Genomic DNA, 27,312 nt, shown 5'->3' with positions numbered 1-27,312 from the left:
AGCTGGACAGACTGCAGCAAAGGTAGAGAAAAAAACAGCTGATCCCAGCCACAACCTGCAGAAAGACACAAAGAGCCACCAGAGGGAGCCCAAAGACAGCACTCACACAGTACCACTTGTGACCACCAGAGGGAGCCCAAAAATAGAGTTCACAACACGCGGCTACCTCCAGTTGAGACAAGATGCTCGAGTTTCCTCCTCAGACCCTGATACAGGGGGTACCTGCTCAGACTCCTGAGCCTCGAGAGCTGGCGGAAGAATCTCGCCATCCTTTCCTTGAACATCTCCCACCACTCTGACTTACTACTACAAAGATCCAGTAAGGGTACTGTAATAATTATAGGGGATAACTCGGGAGACTCTTTGCGTGGAACAAGACAACTACAGGACACAGGTTTATAAGTGGTAAAGTCTATATTATCACACGGTGATTCAAACAGGTGCTGAGAGAAACTCAAGTCCACAACACTTGGTGTAAATATTAAACACAGCTTAGCAGTCTATAGGGAACTTGAGAGGAAAATGCAATCACGTAGAAAGTCCATGAAGTAGAGTTATTCTTGAGGATATTTGACACTAATAAGTCCTTGTCTTAGTCCAAACACAGATAGATATGGTTATAAGGCAGTGCAAATAATATCTTAGCACAACCAGGGAGGCCTGGGTAACAGTCTCAGGTTTTTGCAGAGCAGCAACAGCTTACATGTCCAGCAAATGCAGATGGAAGTAAACGAGCAGCAGATGAAGGAGGATTACTGGAAACTGGTGTATGCAGCAGGAACTCAGAGCAGAGTAGCAGGATCACCACACAGGTTCACAGGAGCAGGTATATAGCCAGGGAGTCACCAGAGGTCAGGAGCTGGATGCAAGGCAGAATACTCTAGCACAGACTGAAGGCTGGGGTGGAGTTTCATAGCAGGAAGACACAGTGCACATGAGACCAAAGACGCCATCTTGGAAAAGGGCAGTAATGCACAAAAGGCAAGAAAAAATGTTCAGAGTCCTGACAGGTACCTGGCTCTGAAGAAAATTCTCAAAGGACTATCTTATCCGCTTGTTCCAAGAGAGATGAATTGAGCCTCCAAAAGCCTCTTCCCATCTGGAGGGTCTCTGTAACATTCAGAGAAAATAAAATTAAACAGTGGTCGGAGAACTCCACCTCAACAACAGACACTGATGAAGAGACAGCTTCCTCCTTTAAATAAAACCTGTCTATCTTAGACCTACAGTTACCTCTATGATAGGTGAACCCCTCGTGGCCTGGGGTGTGCCGAATGTGGACATCCACCAGGCGAGCCTCACTAGTTATACTATTAAGGGCAACACTATCATAAGTCATCTTGTCTCTGGAACCTCCTGTATCTCGTGGCTCATGACAGTATTGAAGTGTCCTCCAAAGACAACCTGCCAACTTGTAAAAAGGTAGGGCTTGATCCTCATAAAGAGACACTTCCAGTCCTATATAGATTGGGGACCATAGATGTTAATGAGCCGGAGCTCTTGTCCCTTCATGAGGACATCTAAGATCAAGCACCTCCCCATTTCTAACTCAATACCCCGTCAGCATTACACCGGTGTGGTAAAAAGGACCGCCACTCCGCTATACGGCTCAGCCGCAAGAAACCAATAGGAGGGCCCGAGTCTCCACTCCCTCTTAGCTTTAAACATGTCTGCCATGTTTGGCAGCCTGGTCTCTTGCAAAACGAAAATGTCAGCTTCAACCCAGCTGAGAAAATCAAAGGCCGCAAATCTAGCTGTATTTGACTTTATGCTGGCGACATTAATGAACGCCAGCGTCAACGGAGTGGCTACCAAAACCCCATAACCTCCCTATCCAACATCACTGAAGGGGGGCTTATTTGTCTCCTCTCCAGATCGCACCTCACCACCTGTGCGCTCGACCCCATCCCACCTCCTCCCCAACCTCACCACCACTCTTATCCCATCCCTAACCTACATCTCCAACCTCTCACTAACTTCTGGCACCTTCCCTTCTGCTTTCAAACATGCCACAATCACACCTATCCTTAAAAAGCCAACCCTCGATCCAACAGCTATGTGCAGCTATCGCCCAATATCGCTGCTCCCATTCACTTCCAAACTTCTGGAGCAGCACGTCAACGCTGAACTTTCCTCCCACCTCTCATCTAACTTGCTCTTTGACAATCTACAATCTGGTTTCCGCCCCATCACTCAACTGAGACAGCTCTGACCAAAATCACTAACGACCTACTTACAGCCAAAGCTAACAGACAATACTCTGTACTCCTCCTTCTAGACCTGTCCTCTGCTTTCGATACAGTTGACCACTGCCTCCTACTACAGATCCTTCCTTTGAAATCAAAGACCTCGCCCTATCCTGGATCTCCTCATACCTTTCCAACCACACATTCAGTGTCTCCCACTCCCACACTACCTCCTCATCCCACCCTCTCTCTGTTGGAGTCCCCCAAAGCTCTGTTCTAGGACCCCTACTCTTCTCAATCTATACACTCGGCCTGGGACAACTCATAAAGTGTCATGGATTCCAGTACCACCTTTATGCTGATGACACTCAGATCTACCTTTCTGGCCCAGACGTCACCTCTCTGCTGTCCAGAATCCCGGAGTGTCTATCAGCCATATCCTCCTTCTCCTCTCGCTTCCTCAAACTCAATGTGGAGAAATCTAAACTCATCATCTTTCCTCCATCTCATAGATCTTCCTTACCTGACCTATCTATCGCAATTAACGACATCACGCTTTCACCCATACCGGAAGTCCGCTGCCTTGAAGTAACCCTTGACTCTGCCCTGTCCTTCAAACCACACATCCAAGCTCTTTCCACCTCCTGTCGCCTCCAGCTCAAAATATCTCCAGAATCCGTCCTTTCCTCAACCGTCAATCTACTAAAATGCTTGTGCATGCCCTCATCATCTCCCGCCTTGACTACTGCAACATCCTTTTCTGTGGCTTCCCTGCTAACACCCTTGCACCTCTCCAGTCCATCCTTAACTCTGCTGCCCGACTAATTCATCTCTCTCCTTGCTACTCCTCCGCTTCCCCCCTCTACAAATCTCTTCACTGGCTCCCATTCCCTCAGCGTATCCAGTTCATATTACTAACACTGACCTACAAAGCCATCCATAACCTGTCTCCTCCATATATCTCTGAACTAATCTCCCGATATCTTCCCTCACGTAATCTCTGGTCCTCCCAAGACCTCCTTCTCTCCTCCACACTTATTTGCTCCTCACCCAATAGCCTCCAAGACTTCTCCCGAATATCCCCCATCCTCTGGAATTCTTTGCCCCAACATGTCCGAATATGAACCACGTTCGGATCCTACAGACAGAACCTGAAAACCAACCTCTTCAGGAAAGCCTACAGCCTGCACTGACCCTGCTGCCTCCTTACCGCTACCGAAGCTACTGCCTCACCAACACCGGAGCTCCTACAACTCTCAACCTACTGTCTCCATCCCCACCATCCTGTAGAATGTAAGCCCACAAGGGCAGGGTCCTCGCCCCTCTGTACAAGTCTGTAATTGCTATAGTTTGCTTACTGTAAGTGATATCTGTAATTTGTATGTAACCCCTTCTCATGTACAGCACCATGGAATCAATGGTGCTATATAAATAAATAATAATAATAATACCACCATCATTGGTGATTGAGTTAGATGGTTTTCTTTTTCCCATTCCCCTTATCCTCTGCCTCAGAGGAGGAATCCTTCCCCCTGTTTAACCCCTTCATGACCCAGCCTATTTTGACCTTAATGACCTGGCCGTTTTTTGAAATTCTGACCAGTGTCCCTTTATGAGGTAATAACTCAGGAACACTTCAACAGATCCTAGCGGTTCTGATATTGTTTTTTCGTGACATATTGGGCTTCATGTTAGTGGTAAATTTAGGTCGATAATTTCTGAGTTTATTTGTGAAAAAAAACGGAAATTTGGCGAAAATTTTGAAAATTTCGCAATTTTCAGATTTTTAATTTTTATTCTGTTAAACCAGAGAGTTATGTGACACAAAATAGTTAATAAATAACATTTCCCACATGTCTACTTTACATCAGCACAATTTTGGAAACAAAATTATTTTTTGCTAGGAAGTTATAAGGGTTAAAATTTGACCAGTGATTTCTCATTTTTACAACAAAATTTACAAAACCATTTTTTTTAGGGACCACCTCACATTTGAAGTCAGTTTGAGGGTTCTATATGGCTGAAAATACCCAAAAGTGACACCATTCTAAAAACTGCACCCCTCAAGGTGCTCAAAACCACATTCAATAAGTTTATTAACCCTTCAGGTGTTTCACAGCAGCAGAAGCAACATGGAAGGAAAAAATGAACATTTAACTTTTTAGTCACAAAAATGATCTTTTAGCAACAATTTTTTTATTTTCCCAAGGGTAAAAGGAGAAACTGAACCACGAACGTTGTTGTCCAATTTATCCTGAGTATGCTGATACCTCATATGTGGGGGTAAACCACTGTTTGGGTGCACAGCAGGGCTCGGAAGGGAAGGAGCGCCATTTGACTTTTTGAATGAAAAATTGGCACCAATCTTTAGCGGACACCATGTCGCGTTTGGAGACCCCCGTGTGCCTAAACATTGGAGCTCCCCCACAAGTGACCCCATTTTGGAAACTAGACCGCCCAAGGAACTTATATAGATGCAAAGTGAGCACTTTAAACCCCCAGGTGCTTCACAAATTGATCCATAAAAATGAAAAAGTACTTTTTTTTCACAAAAAAATTCTTTTGCCTCAATTTTTTCATTTTCACATGGGCAACAGGATAAAATGGATCCTAAAATTTGTTGGGCAATTCCTCCTGAGTACACCGATACCTCACATGTGGGGGTAAACCACTGTTTGGGCACATGGTAAGGCTCGGAAGGGAAGGAGCACCATTTGACTTTTTGAATGAAAAATTATCTCCATCGTTAGCGGACACCATGTCGCGTTTTGAGAGCCCCTGTGTGCCTAAACATTGGAGCTCCCCCACAAGTGACCCCATTTTGGAAACTAGACCCCCCAAGGAACTTATCCAGATGCATAGTGAGCACTTTAAACCCTCAGGTGCTTCACAAATTGATCCATAAAAATGAAAAAGTACTTTTTTTTCCACAAAAAATGTCTTTTAGCCTCAATTTTTTCATTTTCACATGGGCAACAGGCTAAAATTGATCCTAAAATTTGTTGGGCAATTTCTCCTGAGTACACCAATACCTCACATGTGGGGGTAAACCACTGTTTGGGCACATGGTAAGGCTTGGAAGGGAAGGAGTACCATTTGACTTTTTGAATGAAAAATTATCTCCATCGTTAGCGGACACCATGTCGCGTTTTGAGAGCCCCTGTGTGCCTAAACATTGGAGTTCCCCCACAAGTGACCCCATTTTATAAACTAGACCCCCCAAGGAACTTATCTAGATGCATAGTGAGCACTTTAAACCCTCAGGTGCTTCACAAATTGATCCGTAAAAATGAAAAAGTACTTTTTTTTCCACAAAAAAATGTCTTTTAGCCTCAATTTTTTCATTTTCACATGGGCAACAGGATAAAATTGATCCTAAAATTTGTTGGGCAATTTCTCCTGAGTGCGCCGATACCTCATACGTGGGGGTAAACCACTGTTTGGGCGCACGGCAAGGCTCGGAAGGGAAGGCGCGCCATTTGACTTTTTGAATGGAAAATTAGCTCCAATCGTTAGCGGACACCATGTCGCGTTTGGAGAGCCTCTGTGTGCCTAAACATTGGAGTTCCCCCACAAGTGACCCCATTTTGTAAACTAGACCCCCCAAGGAACTTATATAGATGCATAGTGAGCACTTTAAGCCCCCAGGTGCTTCACAGAAGTTTATAACGCAGAGCCGTGAAAATAAAAAATAATTTTTCTTTCCTCAAAAATGATTTTTTTTGCCCGGAATTTTTTATTTTCCCAAGGGTGACAGGAGAAATTGGACCCCAAATGTTGTTGTCCAGTTTCTTCTGAGTGCGCCGATACCCCATATATGGGGATAAACCACTGTTTGGGCGCACGGCAGGGCTAGGAAGGGAAGGCATGCCATTTGGCTTTTTGCATGGAAAATTAGTTCCAATCATTAGTGTTTCTGCGCTGTATTTTCCGCACCATGGGCACAGCGGATTTGGTTTTCCATAGGTATACGTGGTACTGTAAACGTGATGGAACTGCTACGAATCCGCAGCGACCAATCCGCTGTGGATCCGCAGCCAAATCCGCACCGTGTGCACATAGCCTAATTCTAACCCTAATTCCAACCCTAGCCCTAATTGTAACCCTAACCCTAATTCTAACCCTAATTCTAACCCTAGCCCTAAGTGCAACCCTAGCCCTAAGTGCAACCATAACCCTAAGTGCAACCCTAAGTGCAACCCTAGCCCTAAGTGCAACCCTAAATGCAACCCTATCCCCAAGTGCAACCCTATCCCCAAGTGCAACCCTATCCCCAAGTACAACCCTATCCCCAAGTGCAACCCTAAGTGCAACCCTATCCCTAAGTGCAACCCTATCCCTAAGTGCAGCCCTAAGTGCAACCCTATCCCTAAGTGCAACCCTAACCCTAAGTGCAACCCTAAGTGCAACTCTAGCCCTAAGTGCAACCCTAACCCTAAGTGCAACCTTAACCCTAAGTGCAACCCTAAGTGCAACCTTAACCCTAAGTGCAACCCTAAGTGCAACCCTATCCCTAAGTGCAACCCTGTCCCTAAGTGCAACCCTAAGTGCAACCCTATCCCTAATTGCAACCGTATCCCTAAGTGCAACCCTAAGTGCAACCCTATCCCTAAGTGCAACCCTAGCCCTAAGTGCAACCCTAGCCCTTAGTGCAACCCTAGCCCTAAGTGCAACCCTAGCCCTAAGTGCAACCCTAACCCTACCCCTAACCCTACCCCTAACCCTAATGGAAAAACAAAAATAAATATATTTTCTATATTTTATTATTGTCCCTACCTATGGGGGTGATAAGGGGGGGGGTTATTTACTATTTTTTTTTATTTTGATCGCTGTAATAGAACCTATCACAGCAATCAAAATGTACAGGGAATGAATCTGCCGGCAGGCAGATTCGGCGGGCGCACTGCGCATGTGCCCGCCATTTTCCAAGATGGCGGCGCCCGTGCGAGAAGACCGAGGACAGCGGGTGGGACACCGGGACTAGGTAAGTATGGGGGGGGTGCGATCGGACAGCGGGGGGGCGGAGGGGAGGACGGGGGAGGGGAGGAGGGGAGAGGAAGGCGCTCAGGACAAGACCGGGGGGGAGCTGAACACTGACGGCGGCTGCAGATCGCTGCCGTCAGTCGGTGGTGGGGTCAGATCAGGGTCTCCAGCCATGGCAGATGCTATTGCAGCATCGGCCATGGCTGGATTGTAATATTTCACCAATTTTCATAGGTGAAATATTACAGATTGCTCTGATTGGCTGTTGAAAGTGAAACAGCCAATCAGAGCGATCGTAGCCACGGGGGGGCGAAGCCACCCCCCCTGGGCTGAAGTAGCACTCCCCCTGTCCCTGTAGGTCGGGTGAAATTGGAGTTAACCCTTTCACCCGATCTGCAGGGACGCGATCATTCTGTGACACAGCATATGCGTCACAGGTTGGATTGGCACCGACTTTCATGATGCATACGCTGTGTCACAGGTCGGGAAGGGGTTAATGACATAGAGGTGTCCGAACGGACCAGGTCGTTACCGAGCAGGCAGATAGTCAGCAACTTCCTGTCAGTAGGTTCTTAGCCACATAGCAAAACCCCTTAAGTCCTGGATATCCCTTTGAAGCGGATTCTACCTCATTCAGCGTTCTATTTAATTCTTTTTTTATTTCCATTTAATAAAGGTTTGTGTATAAGTCATGTTGTGTCTCATTCATCACGATGAAAGATTCTGTTAAGATCTACGTCAGAGGATCCATCCGGCGTCTCCTTCACGGCCAAAAAAACCCACAATTTGCTGGTAAAATGGGACACCATGAAGAAAACCAGGCAGACTCCATTGGGTCCTTATTAGATGCACTCGAAAAATATGTTTGAGTCCTCGCGGCTGCAAGTCTCTCTGCTGCTCGACAGCCGAAACACAGCAGTGATGGCCTAACAGACAGGAAATCCCGCATGTGGTGTGGCGCAGTCGTGTGACATGCAGCTGCGGGGACTCGTACACAGTATTCGAGCCGGAGACACTCGGGGAGCACAGGAGCGTGCTCGGATAAGGCCTTATGCCAGCACGTTCGCTCATCACCAGTCCTTATGTGTAAATGTGCACAAGAAGGAGCACGTGTCTTTCTAGGTAGAAACGTCTTGCTGAACATATTTTCTAGTTTCTAAAAACTAAAAGTGGTTGATCACTGCTGATCCGGGCAGAGACCAACAGAGCGGTGAGGAATTGGAGGAGAAAAATAACACTTCAATAATAATGAAATATCAATATGAAGAGAAGGCAGAATCAATGTTCGCTGCGGCCCCTGCAGACCCAGTAATGCCTACTGTCAGGAGGAGATTGTGGCGCATGTCCACTCCTCCGCATTCACATTACAACACCACGAAGGAAGAGTCGCAGAAACCACAGGATGGATAGGCAGGTTATTGGTCTGCAACTGACAGAGATATGGAAACTAAACTTTCTACACATCTCGATTTATCCAGTGTGAAGTATGAGGATCAGATGCAGAATCCGGCACTCACAACCTCGGCTGAGTGGGGTTTGTGGGGCTATCATACAGATTGGGGGATAACACTCTATGGGGTCATGAAAGGGGTATTATAGTGGGTGAGGAAACTTAGGGGCTTTAGTAGGAGCAAAATGACTGTAAGTGCTGCAATTTATATCCTTATCCCTTTCTTAAAAAGTTGCGAGATATGCCCTTCTTTGACTATGATATCATAGGACTTTTACTATAGGACGCCTGTTATTTCTATGTACACCCATGTTCATGAGCATTATTATAATAAAGAGGCGCAGAGGGTCAGAGGCAGACACTGACAGCTTGAGGCCCCTGTGCATGAAATGTGTTTGAGCCCCCTTCCTTTATGGGGTCTAAGCTGCAGATTATATGTAATGTACATATTACATAGTCGTCTCTCATTATGTGTACTATTGTCCCCTATTACACATTGCCCTCTCATTATGTATACTATTGTCCCCTATTACATAGTGCCCTTTCAATATGTATACTATTGTCCCCTATTACATAGTGCCCTCTCATTATGTATACTATTGTCCCCTATTACATCGTGCCCTCTCATTATGTATACTACTGTCCCCTATTACAGTGCCCTCTCATTATGTATACTACTGTCCCCTATTACATAGTGCCCTCTCATTATGTATACTACTGTCCCCTATTACACAGTGCCCTCATCTATATATATAATTGTCTAAGGGTTTTTCTGTCTGTCCTGGAAATCCCGCGTCTCTGATTGGTTGAGGCCGCCTGGGCCTCGACCAATCAGCGACGGGCACAGTATCGACGTAGATGTCATAATGGTTGCCATGGCGACGATGATGTCATAAAGGTTGCCTCGACCAATCAGCGACGGGCACAGTCTGCCGCGAATTCTGGAATCATCATTGTCCATATACTACGGGGACATGCATATTCTAGAATACCCGATGCGTTAGAATCGGGCCACAATCTAGCTATGTATAATACTGTCCCCTATTACATAGTCTCATTATGTACACTAATGTCCCCTATACATAGTCACCTCTCAATATGTATACTAACGCCCATCACATAGTGCCCTTTCATGTATACTAATATCCCCTATTACATAGTGCCCTCTCATGTATACTAATGCCCCCATTGCATAGTGCCCTCTCATTATATATACTAATGCCCCCATTACATAGTGCCCTCTCATTATATATACTAATGCCCCCATTACATAGTGCCCTCTCATTATATATACTAATGCCCCATTACATAGTGCCCTCTCATTATGTATACTAATGTCCCCTATTACATAGTGCCCTCTCATTATGTATACTAATGTCCCCTATTACATAGTGCCCTCTCATTATGTATACTAATGCCCCCATTACATAGTGCCCTCTCATTATTTATACTAATGCCCCCATTACATAGTGCCCTCTCATTATATATACTAATGCCCCCATTACATAGTGCCCTCTCATTATATATACTAATGCCCCCATTACATAGTGCCCTCTCATTATGTATACTAATGTCCCCTATTACATAGTGCCCTCTCATTATATATACTAATGTCCCCCATTACATAGTGCCCTCTCATTATGTATACTAATGTCCCCTATTACATAGTGCCCTCTCATTATATATACTAATGCCCCCTATTACATAGTGCCCTCTCATTATATATACTAATGCCCCCATTACATAGTGCCCTCTTATTATGTATACTAATGCCCCCATTACATAGTGCCCTCTCATTATGTATACTAATGCCCCATTACATAGTGCCCTCTCATTATATATACTAATGCCCCCATTACATAGTGCCCTCTTATTATGTATACTAATATCCCCATTACATAGTGCCCTCTCATTATATATACTAATGCCCCCTATTACATAGTGCCCTCTCATTATATATACTAATGCCCCCATTACATAGTGCCCTCTCATTATGTATACTAATGCCCCCATTACATAGTGCCCTCTCATTATATATACTAATGCCCCCATTACATAGTGCCCTCTCATTATGTATACTAATGCCTCCATTACATAGTGCCCTCTCATTATATATACTAATGCCCCCATTACATAGTGCCCTCTCATTATATATACTAATGCCCCCATTACATAGTGCCCTCTCATTATGTATACTAATGCCCCCATTACATAGTGCCCTCTCATTATATATACTAATGCCCCCTATTACATAGTGCCCTCTCATTATATATACTAATGCCCCCTATTACATTGTGCCCTCTCATTATATATACTAATGCCCCCATTACATAGTGCCCTCTCATTATATATACTAATGCCCCCATTACATAGTGCCCTCTCATTATATATACTAATGCCCCCATTACATAGTGCCCTCTCATTATATATACTAATGTCCCCTATTACATAGTGCCCTCTCATTATGTATACTAATGTCCCCTATTACATTGTGCCCTCTCATTATATATACTAATGTCCCCTATTACATAGTGCCCTCTCATTATATATACTAATGCCCCCTATTACATTGTGCCCTCTCATTATATATACTAATGCCCCCATTACATAGTGCCCTCTCATTATATATACTAATGCCCCCTATTACATTGTGCCCTCTCATTATATATACTAATGCCCCCATTACATAGTGCCCTCTCATTATATATACTAATGCCCCCTATTACATAGTGCCCTCTCATTATATATACTAATGCCCCCTATTACATTGTGCCCTCTCATTATATATACTAATGCCCCCATTACATAGTGCCCTCTCATTATATATACTAATGCCCCCATTACATAGTGCCCTCTCATTATATATACTAATGCCCCCATTACATAGTGCCCTCTCATTATGTATACTAATGCCCCCATTACATAGTGCCCTCTCATTATATATACTAATGTCCCCTATTACATAGTGCCCTCTCATTATATATACTAATGCCCTCTATTACATAGTGCCCTCTCATTATATATACTAATGCCCCCATTACATAGTGCCCTCTCATTATATATACTAATGCTCCCATTACATAGTGCCCTCTCATTATATATACTAATGTCCCCTATTACATAGTGCCCTCTCATTATATATACTAATGCCCCCATTACATAGTGCCCTCTCATTATGTATACTAATGTCCCCTATTACATAGTGCCCTCTCATTATATATACTAATGCCCCCATTACATAGTGCCCTCTCATTATGTATACTAATATCCCCCATTACATAGTGCCCTCTCATTATATATACTAATGCCCCCATTACATAGTGCCCTCTCATTATATATACTAATGCCCCCATTACATAGTGCCCTCTCATTATATATACTAATGCCCCCATTGCATAGTGCCCTCTCATTATATATACTAATGCCCCCATTACATAGTGCCCTCTCATTATATATACTAATGCCCCCATTGCATAGTGCCCTCTCATTATATATACTAATGCCCCATTACATAGTGCCCTCTCATTATGTATACTAATGCCCCCATTACATAGTGCCCTCTCATTATATATACTAATGCCCCCTATTACATAGTGCCCTCTCATTATATATACTAATGCCCCCATTACATAGTGCCCTCTCATTATGTATACTAATGCCCCCATTATATAGTGCCCTCTCATTATGTATACTAATGCCCCCATTACATAGTGCCCTCTCATTATGTATACTAATGCCCCCATTATATAGTGCCCTCTCATTATATATACTAATGCCCCCATTACATAGTGCCCTCTCATTATGTATACTAATGCCCCCATTATATAGTGCCCTCTCATTATGTATACTAATGCCCCCATTACATAGTGCCCTCTCATTATGTATACTAATGCCCCCATTATATAGTGCCCTCTCATTATATATACTAATGCCCCCATTACATAGTGCCCTCTCATTATATATACTAATGTCCCCTATTAGATAGTGCCCTCTCATTATGTATACTAATGTCCCCTATTACATAGTGCCCTCTCATTATGTATACTAATGCCCCATTACATAGTGCCCTCTCATTATATATACTAATGTCCCCTATTACATAGTGCCCTCTCATTATATATACTAATGTCCCCTATTATGTAGTATTCTCTCATTATGTACACTAATGTTCCCTATTAGTAGTCTCCTCTCATTATGTATACTAATACATGGAGGTTCCATCTGGAGGTCTGTAATTTTTAACATAGGAATATTTCAAATGTTAGAGACAGAACCTAAAAATAAAAAACAAAACAAAATCACACTGTATGATGTTTAAATAATTAAATTGCATTTTACTGCAGGAAATTAGTATTTGATCACCTACCATCCAGCAAGAATTCAGGCTCTCACAAACCTATTAGTTTTTCCTTAAAAAGCCTCTTTCTTTGCACTCATTCCTGTATTAATTGTACCTGTTTCAACTCGTTACCTGTATAAAAGACACCTGTCCACACACTCAATCACACTCCAGCCTCTCCACCATGGCCAAGACCAAAGAGCTGTCTAAAGACACCAGGGACAAAATTGTAGGCCTGCACAAGGCAGAATTTTCTGCTCCAAATCCAGAACTTGAGGACATAGCCTTAGTCCCTGTCCTGTGTCCCTGTCTCTCCACCACCCCCACACATTCATTATAAGTCCCTGATAACAACATAATTAGGGGATGGGAAAGATTCTTACAATGAGATCAAAGGAGGGGGAAAGAGTTTTTTTTTGGTGGGGGGATGTTGGGAGAGGATGCTATCAGCAAATTAGCAAAATTTGAACCTGGGCCCCCAACTACATGTTGGTCAGATGTATAGGCCTTTGTTGCATTCTAGATCTTATGAAGACATACATGTTCCCCCTCACATTTAATAATATCCCCATTCTGGCCTCTTTGTGTAATACCATCTCCCATCCTGGGCCCCTTCCAGTAATAACGTGCCCCATCTTGGCCTCCTTCCTGGAATAATATACCCCATCCTGGTCCCCTTCCTGGAATAATATACCCCATCCTGGTCCCCTTCCTGGTGTAATGTGTCTCATCCTGAGCCCTTTCCTGGGAAAATGTGCCCTCCCCTGGTCCCTTTTTTGGGGTAATGGGTCTCATCCTGGGATAATGTGGTCTTGGGGTAATGTGATTCTTCCTGGTCCTGTGCGCTTTCCCGAGATAATGTTCTCCATCATGGTCCCCTTCCTGGAGTAATGTTTCACATCTTCGGCTCCTTCCTGGAGTAATGTGTCCTATCATTGACCTCTTCTTGGTATAAAGTGTCCCGTTCCGTTCTTCTCCAACATATGACAACCCTGATTGTTACCTTCTTGACTTTAAAATAGTTTGTAGCGTCTAGTGTGTTATAGAGGCCTGATCCAGAGGCCACCAAATAATTATTGTGTTCCTAGCTTCACACAGTACAGGACATCTGACTATCAAATTCTTTGTAGCATAACTTCTTTGTCATACAGGCCTCATCCACACTCAAACAATTCTTTCTTCTGTGACTAACACGATACAGCACGCCATATTTCACCTTGGAATTTACGGTCGCTGAAGTTCAGCTGTTTGCAGAGGTGGTGCAGAGTTTAAAATCTAATTTTTGTTGCTAATACTGTGCTCCTACCACACTATCTGAGCAACAAACATGCCTGGAAAAAAGTGAGGCCGTGGTGGAAGGGGAAATAGCCTTGTTGTTCAAGGTGTACGTGAGGTAGGTGATAATGTTTGTGAAAGCTCTAGTGAAGCAACATCACGTCCTATGCAAAGACATCTGACAACTTCTGTTACAGGACGGGCTACTCCACTACCTTTCTATGGCAGATGCACAGCGGTACGCCTTGTTGATGAGGCCCAGAAAGAGCATGTGCTCGAGTGGATGGCAAGTGCAGCTTCAAGTGGCCTCGCCTCCTCTTCCTCCACCTCAACATCACACCCAGTACAGTCCACAGAGGTGGCAACAAATTCAGAAATGCCGAACGTGGATACAATATGTGGTTTAGGTACACTGTGGGGCTCAGAAGGTAGGGGGCATTTGGATTTGACAGTGGAGAATTTGCTGAATTTCTTTTGCTGGGTGAGGAGCCATTTCGCTTTTCCAGAGCCTTTGTGCTACCAGTAACGTGGAAGCCCCCTATATTTCCATTAACAGATGACCGACCTGAGAGAGGACTTGCTTTTTTTGTGGATCAGGTTGAAGCTTTTATTGGGAACATTTTGGGATCACATTTATCCGGCGCTCTACGCTGAGCACATGTTACAACTCTGCTGGCATCACGGCATGTCCTCTCATCTACCACACTATCTTACCCACTGCTCCAGGCCATGATGTGGTTTCTGTTTCTCGCCAGCTCCATATTCTGTGTCTCTGCTCTCTGCAAACTCTGTTTGTGTTTAGCTTCTGGCAAACTCAGAAGCTAAACACAAACTGAGCTAACACATTGCACAGGCCCAGTCCACTGGGTGGAGCTGCACTAAATACTGGAGGCCTCCTGGCAATTGGTCAGGAACAGATTAGACAGATGCACCTGATTCCTATAAGAACCAGAGAGTTCAGGTGCCGCCCCCCTATGTACACAGCCAGGAAGCATGCAGAGAGCAGAGACACAGAATATGGAGCTGACGAGAAACAGAAACCACATCATGGCCTGGAGCAGTAAGATAGTGTGAGAGATGAGAGGCCATGCCGTGATGCCAGCAGAGTTGTTACAGCACTTATATCAGGGTTTCCATCTAAGTCTCTGAGTGACGTGATTCAGATGAAACCCCCGAGGGATCCATTCACTATGAGGCAGAAGTTACTCTGGACTCCGTCTGGCCTCTGTTCAGCGGTGTCTTTTTCAGAAGTGCACAAAACTGGCTGACGGCACTTTTATGCAATCCTAAAAAGACAGACACCGCCAGATCACAGGTCGTATGGGGTCCACAGTGCCTCCATCTGCCTCATTATAGGGAATCTTCCGCCAGAGGTTCCATCTAAGGGGCAATAGCTTCAGTTGACCTTTTATGTGTATGCTTTTATATGTTCCTATGTCCCTCCTATCTGTATTCTGTTTCTCCCTAACTTTTTCCTCATGTTCTTCTTGTCACATATACTATTTCTATGTATATTTCCTTATGTGTGTATTGTAACCCTTCCCTATAAAATTAATAAAAATAATTTAAAGAAAATGAGAAGGTGAGATATGGCGTGCTGCATCACGTTTGTAAGATTAATCATTTTAGAGCTCCTGGGAGACAAGAAGGAAACATAGAACTGAAGAGAGGCCCAATGGGAATCTGTCACCCAAGGGCCTGAGTAGGGTGTGCGCCAGTCACCCACACAGTATAAGGGCCCCACTGCTTCCCACTCAATATAATGGCCCCCACACACACACCCTATCGGTATGATGGCCCCCTCATCACTTCACACTTTATGATGGCCCCACACAGTATAGTGGTTCACATATCCCCACACATATTAGACTGGGCCATTACACTAAAATGGGAGACTGATGGGGGCCCTCATGCTGAGTGGGCCATTATACTGAGTGGGGAGATATGGGGGCTATTATACTGTGTGAGCGGCAGTGAGGGCTATCAAAATGTGTGAGTGGCTGTGGGGAGCCATCATACTGTGTGAAGGGCTATGGGGACCTCTTTACTGTGTGAGGTGCTGTGTGGGGCCACCATAAAGTGTGATGGGTTGTGGGGCAATCATACTGAGTGCGTGGCAGTGGAGCCCTTATATTGTGTGAAGGGCTCTGGGGTGCTTCATTCTGTGTGGGGGCCCTGATATTGAGTAGGGGGCTGTGGGGTCTTCATATTGAGAGTGGGCTGTTGGATTCACCATACTAAATGAGGGCCATTATACTGTGAGGGGTCATCATGAAGACAGGCCATCATTCTGTGTAGAGGCCATGATACTGTTTATGTGTGTGGAAGGTGACCATGATGATATCATACTATGGGGGACACTATAGGGGCATCAAGCTATGGCGATATTATACTTTGTTGATGGCACTGTGGGGACATCATATTGTAAGCGTGGTATGACTGTGGGGGAGGAATCACTGTGGGGACATCATATTGTAAGCGTGGGGTGACTCTGTGGGGAGGATTCACTGTAGGGACATCATATTGTAAGCATGGAGTGACTGTGGGGGAGGAATCACTGTGGGGACATCATATTGTAAGCATGGAGTGACTGTGGGGGAGGAATCACTGTGGGGGATATCATATTGTAAGCGTGGGGTGACTGTGGGGGAGGATTCACTGTGGGGACATCATATTGTAAACGTGGGGTGACTCTGTGGGGGAGGATTCACTGTGGGGACAACATATTGTAAGCGTGGGGTGACTCTGTGGGGGAGGATTCACTGTGGGGACATCATATTGTAAGCGTGCGGTGACTGTGGGGAAGGATTCATTGTGGGGATATCATATTGTAAGCGTGGGGTGACTGTGGAGGAGGAATCACTATGGGGACATCATATTGTAAGCGTGGGGTGACTGTGGGGAAGGATTCATTGTGGCGACATCATATTGTAAGCGTGGGGTGACTGTGGGGAAGGATTCACTGTGGGGACATCATATTGTAAGCGTGGGGTGACTGTGGGGGAGGATTCACTGTGGGGACATCATATTGTAAGCATGGAGTGACTCTGTGGGGGAGGATTCACTGTGGGGACAACATATTGTAAGCGTGGGGTGACTGTGGGGAAGGATTCATTGTGGCGACATCATATTGTAAGCGTGGGGTGACTGTGGGGAAGGATTCACTGTGGGGACATCATATTGTAAGCGTGGGGTGACTGTGGGGGAGGAATCACTGTGGGGACATCATATTGTAAGCGTGGGGTGACTGTGGGGGAGGAATCATTGTGGGGACATCATATTGTAAGCGTGGGGTGACTGTGGGGGAGGAATCACTGTGGGGACATCATATTGTAAGCGTGGGGTGACTGTGGGGGAGGATTCACTGTTGGGACATCATATTGTAAGCGTGCGGTGACTCTGTGGGGGAGGATTCACTGTGGGGGATATCATAATCAGTGTGTGGGGGGTAGGGGCATTTTTGTAAACATGTTTTATAATGGCCATAAAAGGGGTATTGGTGAGGACACTAAGGGGCTTCACTAGGAACATAAATACTGTTTATTTGTCATAACACCTCCTTCCCCTGGATTATGAAGGTTGGGGCATTGCTGAATATGTATGTGTGTGTGTGTATTGTGTATAAATATATATTATGTGTATATTTTTATGTAGGGGCGTGAGGGAGTGGGGGCAATTAGAACGGCAGCCTGGAATCAGATGATGACAATTCCCAGAACACTGCCCCCTATCAGTGGAAATGTGAGAAAATCCAATAATGACACCAAATGCTTGAAGACTTTATCCTGAGCATCAGATTATATAGTTCAATGTATCTTTATAGAGAGAATGAGAAGATAAAGGAAAGTGTCAGAAAAGATGGAGTGTGTTATAATGTCATATGATGAGAACTGGAAATGGGAAACGCTCAGCCAAACCTCTGTAACCACCGGCCGTCATCTATTACCTGGAAAACTGCCAGGATTTTATTTCATTCGTCCCTATTTGTGCCTCCATCATTATCAGCTGCTTTATAAGGGGCAGATAGTGAGAGAAAAAGTATCGGTTATTCCGCTGCATTGTGACATCATCACTTACCATATATGGAAGCGGGCAGTGATGTCACACAGGTGAGTGATGATGTCACAATAGAGCGGAACCTTAAAAACCCTCGGTTCCATCTCACTGGCTCAGACTTGGTATATGTCTGTCTGCTGACAACACTTACCTAGATCTTCTCTTTGTGAGATTAGCGATTAGAGGAATACTTCTGTATTAGCGAATTAATACTTCTGGATTTTGCTGAAGATCACTGACTGAGGACTTCTACATCTGGAGGTAAATCTATTTTGTGTTGTTATTTATGAAACTAGAAGCTTTCATCTCATTATTTTTTCATGTTTTCATGAAATTTGCATGAAAAAAAGTTTTTGTGTTCGTCGCCATTTTCTGAGATCCATAACGTTTTCATTTTTCGTGATTTGGGGCTGGGTGATGGATTATTGTTTTCGCCCTGAGCTGATGTTTTTAGTGATACCATTTTGGGGTAGATTTAGGCTATGTGCACACATTGCGGATTGGTGGGCGGATTTTTCCGTACTGTTTTTGCAAAATCCGCAGGTAAACTGCACTGTGGATTACCCTTGGATTTACTGCGGTTTTTGTGCGGTTTTACACCTGCGGATTACTATTATGGAACAGTTGTAACCCGCTGCGGAATCCACACAAAGAATTGACATGTTGCAGAAAATAAACTGCTGCGTTTCCATGCGTTTTTTTCCGCAGCATGTGCACTGCGGATTTTTTTTCCATACGTTTACATGGTTCTGTACAAGCGTCAAATCAGCAACGTGTGCTCATACCCAAAATATTTAGATCGCCTCTAATTGAATTTTATCACAATGTTGCGGAGGCTAAAAAACATAATTTTGGCGTTATAATTAGATTTTTTTTCTTGCCAAACCGGTACAGGAGATTCCCAAAGACAGGTATGGGGGTCTTCTGCAGACCCCCGGCTAGGGGGACGAGGGGAGATTTCCTTTATTAATAAATAGTAGTAATAATAATGGCAGCCAGCGCTCTACCTGTATGGGGCAGGGGGGCTGCACCAGGGATTATAGCACTGTGTAATATGGCTCCAATGTTATCTTCTCCCCTTCAGATCTCCCTCCTGACTCTGTCTGGTCCAGGACCACAGAGGGGACGTCAGCTCCTGGCTGTCTGGTCCAGGACCACAGAGGGGACGTCAGTCACCACCTACATAAGCTGAGAAGAGAACATCAGCGTGCACAGGACCCGCAGAGCCGGACATCTGTAGAGTGAGTATAATGGCTGCCGCCGGGGTCCATCTTCTTACACTAATTAGATAAGGGGGGGAGGCCGGACCACGGCAAACTGTAAAATGCTGCGAAATATGTTAGTGCTATGTGAAGATTATTATTATTAATGCGGTGCACACTGGGGGCAGCAGCGGTGGAGCAGCAGGTGACAGGAGGACGGAGCCGACTGCTGCGGCTAAAGAGAAATGAATATTCACTGCTCCCCACGCCCATGGCCAGTCCGACCCGGGCGGGCTCTACACACAGAACTGGGAAATAACATGGTAAAAACTCATCTGTTCCTTATACTACAGGTGGAATAATTCTCTACTGCTGGAAGGTTCTCAAAGTTTTACTTGTTGAGCGTTGAAAACTCCAAGTGTAAACTTTGTTCTGGATTAGGAATCTTATTTCCATCGGGAATTCACCAGATATTACTGTAAGTATTCTGAGGTCATAACAAACATTTCCTGCCTAAAAATAAAAGAATAAAATCTGACCGATCTATTGTTCCTTTTAGGGTTGATAAACGACTACAGAGCTGAAATCTTGACAAGAAGATCCCTGTCGATTACTAAGATCCCAGCTGAATTCTGTAGCACTACTAGTGACATCACATTTCTTGGATTTACAAGAAGAGTAAAGTAGTTAGAAGGTAACGATACTTTTATGTAACATTTAAGCCTAAGTTGCAATGTGTGAACATGATGTGAGGAATAGCGCCATTTCCGCCCATTATATGGCTTGTATGGTATTTTGTATCATTCTCCAGTTTTCACCCTACAGTCACTCTCTCTAAATTGCATTTGTCTTTGAATCGGTGTCTCCCACACAAAAAGTATTTTACCTCTTACCTTAGGTAGCACAGAGCCATGGAGGAAATTATATATCAGTACTGAGCATTGCAGCTGTGAATCCAGCTCTGGTATAAGCTAATGTACCTGCTAGAATCCGGCCGGACAATGTTTCTGTGCTTCCTCAGGAGACAGGGGAGGGGAAGAACTGACTGATAAGAGTAGAATGAAGCTAATTTCTCTGATAAGATATATCACACAGTGTCTTATACTCACTTATACTATTGATTTATACAATGTGTCGTCGGTTCAGTTCCCATGTAAAGTGAATACTTTCTATATGTTTTGCGGTCTCAGGTTGTCCTCCGGCTTTACCTTCCCATCTTGCCGTACTACTTATCTGACGGTTACAAGGAATATATCTTGGATGTAAGTGTTTTATTTTATTCAAATGAGAAGAAACATCAAAGCCTCGCTATAAAATGTACATTGTCTTGTATTTCCGGACAATCTCTTACGTATACAATGTTTGGCCTATAACTAATACATGCTCGCCTGGATTTAACAGCAACGGTCAATTGTTTTGGGATTTTTTTTGAGGGTGATAAAAGTGCCTATTCAGGCTTTTTCTATGGGGCCCCATGATTTCTATGTGGGCCCCTGCACATGTCTACTTTACATCTGCATCATGTCATTATTTGACCTCTGGCTGCCATAAGTACCATCGGCTCCCCGCGATCGTGTCATGGGAGTGCCAATGGGGTGAGAGAGGGAGCGCCTTTCACACACTGAATATTGGATGTACCGGTATGTCCCATGTTGGGAAGGAGATAAAGGGTCAGAGACGATCTATGATATTCCCAACAGGAGCAGCTATGGTGACAATTAATGAGAGGCTGAATTTGCCGGATTATTCAGCTAATACAAAGCAATGAGCTCATCATTTTGATGGATTTTCCGTAGATTCACCAAAAAGTGATAAACTGCAGATCAGTAACTACTGACGGGTCTGATGTCTAATTACAATGTGCAGCTTGTTCTTTCCATATAATTAGGGCCAGTAAGTTCTGTGGAGTCCTCCCATGAGGAGGTGAACGGCCCTCGGTACCGGCATTAGTGTCCTTGTAGGGATCCTGCCGAAAACCAACATTACAGGAGGCGTCTGCTCTGAGCTCCGACTTCAGAAATGCTACAAAGTGACGTGTAATGGCATAAAAAGGCTGAGGGCCTCATAGCAAAAGTGGTGAATACATATGCACCGGACAATTGTTCATGATTTCATCCCAGAAGTGTCATTTATGCCGATAGTTTTCTCACTTCAGTAACTTAGACTATTTAGTGCTGATCTATCACACACTAATCAGACCACAGGAATGTTTACACACAGGCTGTAATGTAACAAAATGCTTAAAAAGCCAAGAGGGGTGAATACTTTTGCAAGCCACTGTATGTAAATAAAGCCCACAGCATCCCTAGGTTTCCAATATGGCGGTGGCTGCATCCTCCGCAGATGTAGATGAAGGCAGCAGATTCTGTTCATCCGAGCCCTGGGACATTTTATTGTTCCTTCCGCCATTACACATCAGTGTAAAAAATTACTGAAATTTGAGCTAAAATCAGAAAACATCTGTAATGTGAAATATAATTGTGTTTATATTTATACTGTAGAACTAATTTACTGTTAATTATGATGAGCATTAATTCCACTGATCATTTCCATGACGTTTCCTCTAACATCATTTTCCATTGTTCTCAGATTCCGTCTTCTGATTATATGATGATGCATTCCGGCATGGCATCCAGCGATCAGTATAAAGACCTGCTGGCCGTGTTGGACCTGCTCGCTGTCCCACTCCTGAAGGACACTATTCCAGGCATTGTCAAATCATATGAGTTTGGAAGAATGAAGACCACGACCAGCATGCTAATAAATCATCTGCATGATCTGGATGGACAGGATTTGGGGAATGCCCTCCTGTTCCTGTCAGCCATAACATCTACCAGAGCGGACGCTGACATCTTTCTGACTAATGAGCTCATTGATAAGACCTATCAACACATGCTGAAAGCAGAAAGTGAGAGACATCAGGGAATAACTGGTGCCGCTATGACGCTCTTGGCCAATATTGCTGTATATCGCTCCGACGACGTCTTGGAGCGCTTCAAAATCGATGAGGAGCATCCACAGAGCAGTGCGCGGAAAACACTGGATCTGATTTCCAAGAAAACCATCACAGATTGGAAAGAGAGAAGTGCAGCGCAGAATACACTGACCGTGGATGACCTGATTACACCTGCACAACATGAAGCTGGACCACCCGACAGCTCTGATTTTTATTATCATCTTCTGCACCCTAGCTATGGGTTCATAAATCATCTGGATGACGCTGATATCCTCCATGACACAGACACAACCCAGGCCGCCATGTGCCGTTACATTACCTGTGTCTTAACTGATGAGGAAAGGAGAAAGGTCATCCATTACCTGCTTATAGCAATGACATCTGCTCTCAGAAAGAGCAGACTCGTCAGTGTCATGTTCTTCTCGGAGCTGTTACTCCATCCTGAGCTCCTGGAGGAGAAATTGGCAAGAGATTTAATGTTATTATTGGATTCAAAGATGGACAGCTCGGACGAGCTTGAGGTCTGTCTTGCCATAGAAGCTATGGGAAATGCCTGTAAAGGTGCACCAAGACAGGTGCATCAACTGGAAGACCGCATCTATCGCTGCCTTTACAGTAAACTAAATAGCCATCGGAAGCTAAAAGTGATCATCGAAAGCTTAAAAGCCATGTCAAAGTTTATCACCCTGCTGAAAAGATCAAAACTAGGCAGCAAATTTGAGAGAATTGTCGATCTTTGTACTAGTTTTCTAAACGACGAAAACCCGCAGGTCCGGACATTCTCCACTTCACTATTTGCAGATCTCGCCAAGAACTGCAACAGGGACAAGAGAGACTTCAGCCACCACGTCAGGACATGCCTACCTGTGTTACTGATAAAGTTCCACAGCAAAGACCAGCAGGATAAGGCATCGGGTACTGCAGCCTTGTTGCATTGTCTACCTTACATCGGATGTAAGAACGCACAAGAGCTGTTATGTGCTGATGGCGAAAAAGCCTGCAAAATATATCAACATCTCGGGCAAAAGGAACCTGCCCTTCTGGTGAACATGATGATCCACAGCACTGAATATATGATGCTGTATATGGCAGACGAGGTGGACGCTGTCATGAAACACCTCACCTTGATAAGAGACGCTTTACCCTATGAAGAACTCCATCGTCTAGCCTTATGGGACGTGTTTAAAGGGTTGAGGAGACTCGATTCTCAGACACATAGTCCAAAGGTGCAGGAGGCAAGTAACCGTGCCATTGACATCCTGGGCACCAAGTGGAAGAGCATCAAAACTGTGAAAGTAATGAAAGTTGGAACACGGAGTAACGTAATGAAGGAAAAAGTGGTAAGAGTGGAAGTGATATTCTACGAGACTTCAGTGTGAAGCATCTATCACCAGATGTCACACTAAGGCCGGCGTCACACTCAGCGTATGTAAATACGGTCCGTTTATTACAGCCGTAATACGCAGAAATGTTCCCAAAATAGTGATCCTATGTCCTCCGTAGGCAGGGTGTGTCAGCGTATTTTGCACATGGCATCCTCCGTATGTAATCCGTATGGCATCCGTACAGTCTATATATATATATATATATATATATATATATATATGTCATTGAGACACACATATATATATACTGTATTTATATTTAATTCAGCGCGAGATATGTGAAAAGCCGATAATTCAATTGCCGGCTTTTCATTTCTCCTTCACAAACCCGACAGGATATGAGACATGATTACATACAGTAAACCATCTCATATCCCTTTTTTTTGCATATTCCACAGTACTAATGTTAGTAGTGTGTATGTGCAAAATTTGGGCTCTGTAACTTGTAAAATAAAGGGTTAAATGGCAGAAAAAATTGGCACTCCTCCAGAGTGGTAAAGCCAGTGACTGAGGGCAGATATTAATAGCCAGGAGAGGGTCCATGGTTATTGGCCCCCCCTGGCTAAAAACATCTGCCCCCAGCCACCCCAGATTAATAATGGAGAGGCATCAATTATGACACCTATCCATTATTAATCCAATAGTACAAAATGGTTAAGAAAACACACAGACATTATTACAAAGTCCTTTAATGAAATAAAGACACACGGTGCTGTAATATTTTATTAGACTGGTAATCCACCTGAAGACCCTCGTTCTGTAACAAAGGAAAAATAAAAAACAACAATATTCCATACCTTCCGTCGTTATGTCCCACGAAGTAAATCCATCTGAAGGGGTTAAATCATTTTACAGCCAGGAGCTGTGCTAATGCACTCGCTCGTGCCTGTAAAACCCCGGGTACTGAATAGAAAGCAGGGTGATCTGTAGTTACCTTGAGTTGCGGTGAGGTGCCCTCTGCTGGATGTCCTCATGAACTGGAGCCTTGGAAAAGTTCCCACGCTCGAGTTCATATGGATTTACATCGTGGGACATAACGACGGACGGTATGGAATATTGTTGTTTGTTTTTTTAACTTTGTTTCAGGACGATGGTCTTCAGCTGCATTACCAGTATAATAAAATATTACAACATGTGTCTTTATTTCATTAAAATACTTTGTAATAATGTGTGTGTGTTTTCTTAACCATTTCACACTATTGTATTAATAATGGATAGGTGTCATAATTGACGCCTCTCCATTATTTATCTGGCTTAAAGGGTCACCTGAATTTGTAGGGAACAATCTTCAGCCATAGGGGCGGGGTTTTCGGGTGTTTGATTCACCCTTTCCTTACCCGCTGGCTGCAATATTGGATTGAAGTTCATTCTCTGTCCTCCATAGTACACGCCTGCGCAAGGCAAGATTGCCACATTATTACAAAGTATTTTAATGAAATAAAGACACATGTTGTTGTAATATTTTATTATACTGGTAATCCCCTATGGCTGAAGATTGTTCCCTCCAAATTCAGGTGACAGTGTCCCTTTAATGTCACCTTACAATAGCAAGGTGACATTAACCCTTCATTACCCCATATCCCACCGCTACAGGGAGTGGGAAGAGAGTGGCCAAGTGCCAGAATAGGCGCATCTTACAGATGTGCCTTTTCTGGGGTGGCTGGGGGCAGATGTTTGTAGCCGGGGGGGCCAATAACCATGGACCCTCTCTAGGCTATTAATATCTGCCCTCAGTCACTGGCTTTACCACTCTGGCGGAGAAAATTGCGCGGGAGCCCACGCCAATTTTTTCCGCCATTTAACCCTTTATTTTACGGACTACAGCGCCCAAATTTTGCACATACACACTACTAACATTAGTAGTGTGGAATATGCAAAAAAAGGGGATATGAGATGGTTTACTGTATGTAATCATGTCTCATATCATGTCGGGTTTGTGCAGGAGAAATGAAAAGCCGGCAATTGAATTACCGGCTTTTCTATAGAACACCGCTGCGTATTTCTCGCAAGTCACACTGCTGGTCCGTGTGGAATCCGTATTTTACTCGCCCCCATAGACTTTCATTGGCGATTTTTTTGCGCAATACGATGACAAACGCAGCATGCTGCGATTTTCTACGGCCGTACGAGTCCGTATAATACGGATCAGTAAAATACGGCTGATAGGAGCTGGGACATAGGTAATCATTGGGTTATGCGTGTGTTGTGTGTATTTTACGGGTGTATTTTCTGCGCTCATACGTCCGTAAAACTCGCCAGTGTGACGCCGGCCTAAGAGTCAATGAACGAGACATCCTGAATACACTTAGGTAAAACTCTTGACCATTGAAGACCATCTCAAGAACAATCCCCACATCCCCCAAATTTACTTATGAAAATCTTAAAATAAAGAAAATAAAAATAAAACTTAGGGTGTTTCTCTGCTTATTGTAACTGGCCACAATGTTTCTGGACTGTTCCCATAAGTTCCCACTGTCTTAATATGCCTATGTTTGTTAAGCTCTTAACAGGGCTTTTTAGACGATGATTCTGATGACATAGGTCATCAATATCAGATTAGTCCTGGTCTGACATGCAAAACGCCTGACGATCAGATGTGAACAGATCCTTCAGTCAGCAGAAAGCACACAGTGCAGCATGGCTTACGTCCCATCAGTCCTGTGGCTCCTGTATGATCTGCAGTCTGATGTTGGATGGTAATGACAACTCCTGGTATCTCCTGTCTAGCTGGCTGCAGACTTGTGAATCCTTACAGCGCGTGCACTACATACTCTCACTGCTCTCCAGTGTTGCCGGCGAGAGAGGGTGATCACGTGACGGCATGAATGTAATTTGCATACATACGGTCACCTAGATGTGTTTGGCCTTTCTCCATTCACTTGCATTGAATTGAGTGGATGTGGTCCTAAGTATGCAAATCACATACTTGCACTCACATGACCATCTGCTCTTGCCGGCGACACCTGTCAGCAATGACAGTGTGCCATGCACATGCTGTAAGGATTTTGAAGTCTGCAGTCACAAGAGTGATTACAGTCTTTCATCAGAAGACTGGACAACCCCTTTAACAATGGTAAAGGAGATACTAGGAGTCGTCTTGTACTGATGGTAGTTCTAGTGATGTAGTCATGTACTAACGGTGGTTCTGATTATGTATCCATGTACTGATGGTGGTAGTAGTGAGGTAGTCATTTACTGACTGGAGGTTTTGGTGATGTAGTTCAGCACTGATCATGGTTCTGGTGATGTATTCTTGTACTGATGGTGGTTCTAGTGATGTATTCATGTACTAATTGATGATTCTGGTGCTGTATTCCCTCATTAAAAATAAAGAAGTAAGAAAAAAAAATTGGTACAGCCACATCAGTAAAAGATCTGGCTATTGAAATTGTAAAAAAAAAGTTAAACTATTTAACCCATATGGTAATGAGAAAACATTAGCATTACAAACCAAACATTTTTTGTTTTGCAAAATAAAGA

At 44.1% G+C, this 27,312-nt stretch overlaps 2 protein-coding genes across 2 annotated transcripts in view; one reads left to right on the top strand and one right to left on the bottom strand.

Moving 5' to 3' along the window:
- Window positions 1-466: 466 nt before the first annotated feature.
- Window positions 467-27,312, bottom strand: part of LOC143817404 (sialidase-3-like) — a 107,908-nt gene continuing 81,062 nt past the window's right edge. The window contains exon 3 of the mRNA XM_077298796.1: window positions 467-1,110. Coding sequence (XP_077154911.1) covers window positions 1,042-1,110 — 69 coding nt within the window. The 3' untranslated portion in view covers window positions 467-1,041. The remainder of the gene's footprint in view (window positions 1,111-27,312) is intronic.
- LOC143818616 (uncharacterized) lies at window positions 18,417-24,108 on the top strand. Its single transcript, XM_077299871.1, has 6 exons — window positions 18,417-18,550; window positions 19,374-19,530; window positions 19,845-19,969; window positions 20,051-20,185; window positions 20,682-20,753; window positions 22,081-24,108. Exon 6 carries the CDS (start codon window positions 22,099-22,101, stop codon window positions 23,824-23,826), a length of 1,728 nt encoding a protein of 575 aa, XP_077155986.1. The 5' UTR covers window positions 18,417-18,550; window positions 19,374-19,530; window positions 19,845-19,969; window positions 20,051-20,185; window positions 20,682-20,753; window positions 22,081-22,098; the 3' UTR covers window positions 23,827-24,108.

This window comes from Ranitomeya variabilis, chromosome 3, assembly GCF_051348905.1.
Source record: "Ranitomeya variabilis isolate aRanVar5 chromosome 3, aRanVar5.hap1, whole genome shotgun sequence".
Classification (NCBI taxonomy): Eukaryota; Metazoa; Chordata; class Amphibia; order Anura; family Dendrobatidae; genus Ranitomeya; species Ranitomeya variabilis.
Note: the sequence above shows the minus strand (reverse complement) of the source record. Positions and strands in the feature narration are given on the sequence as shown.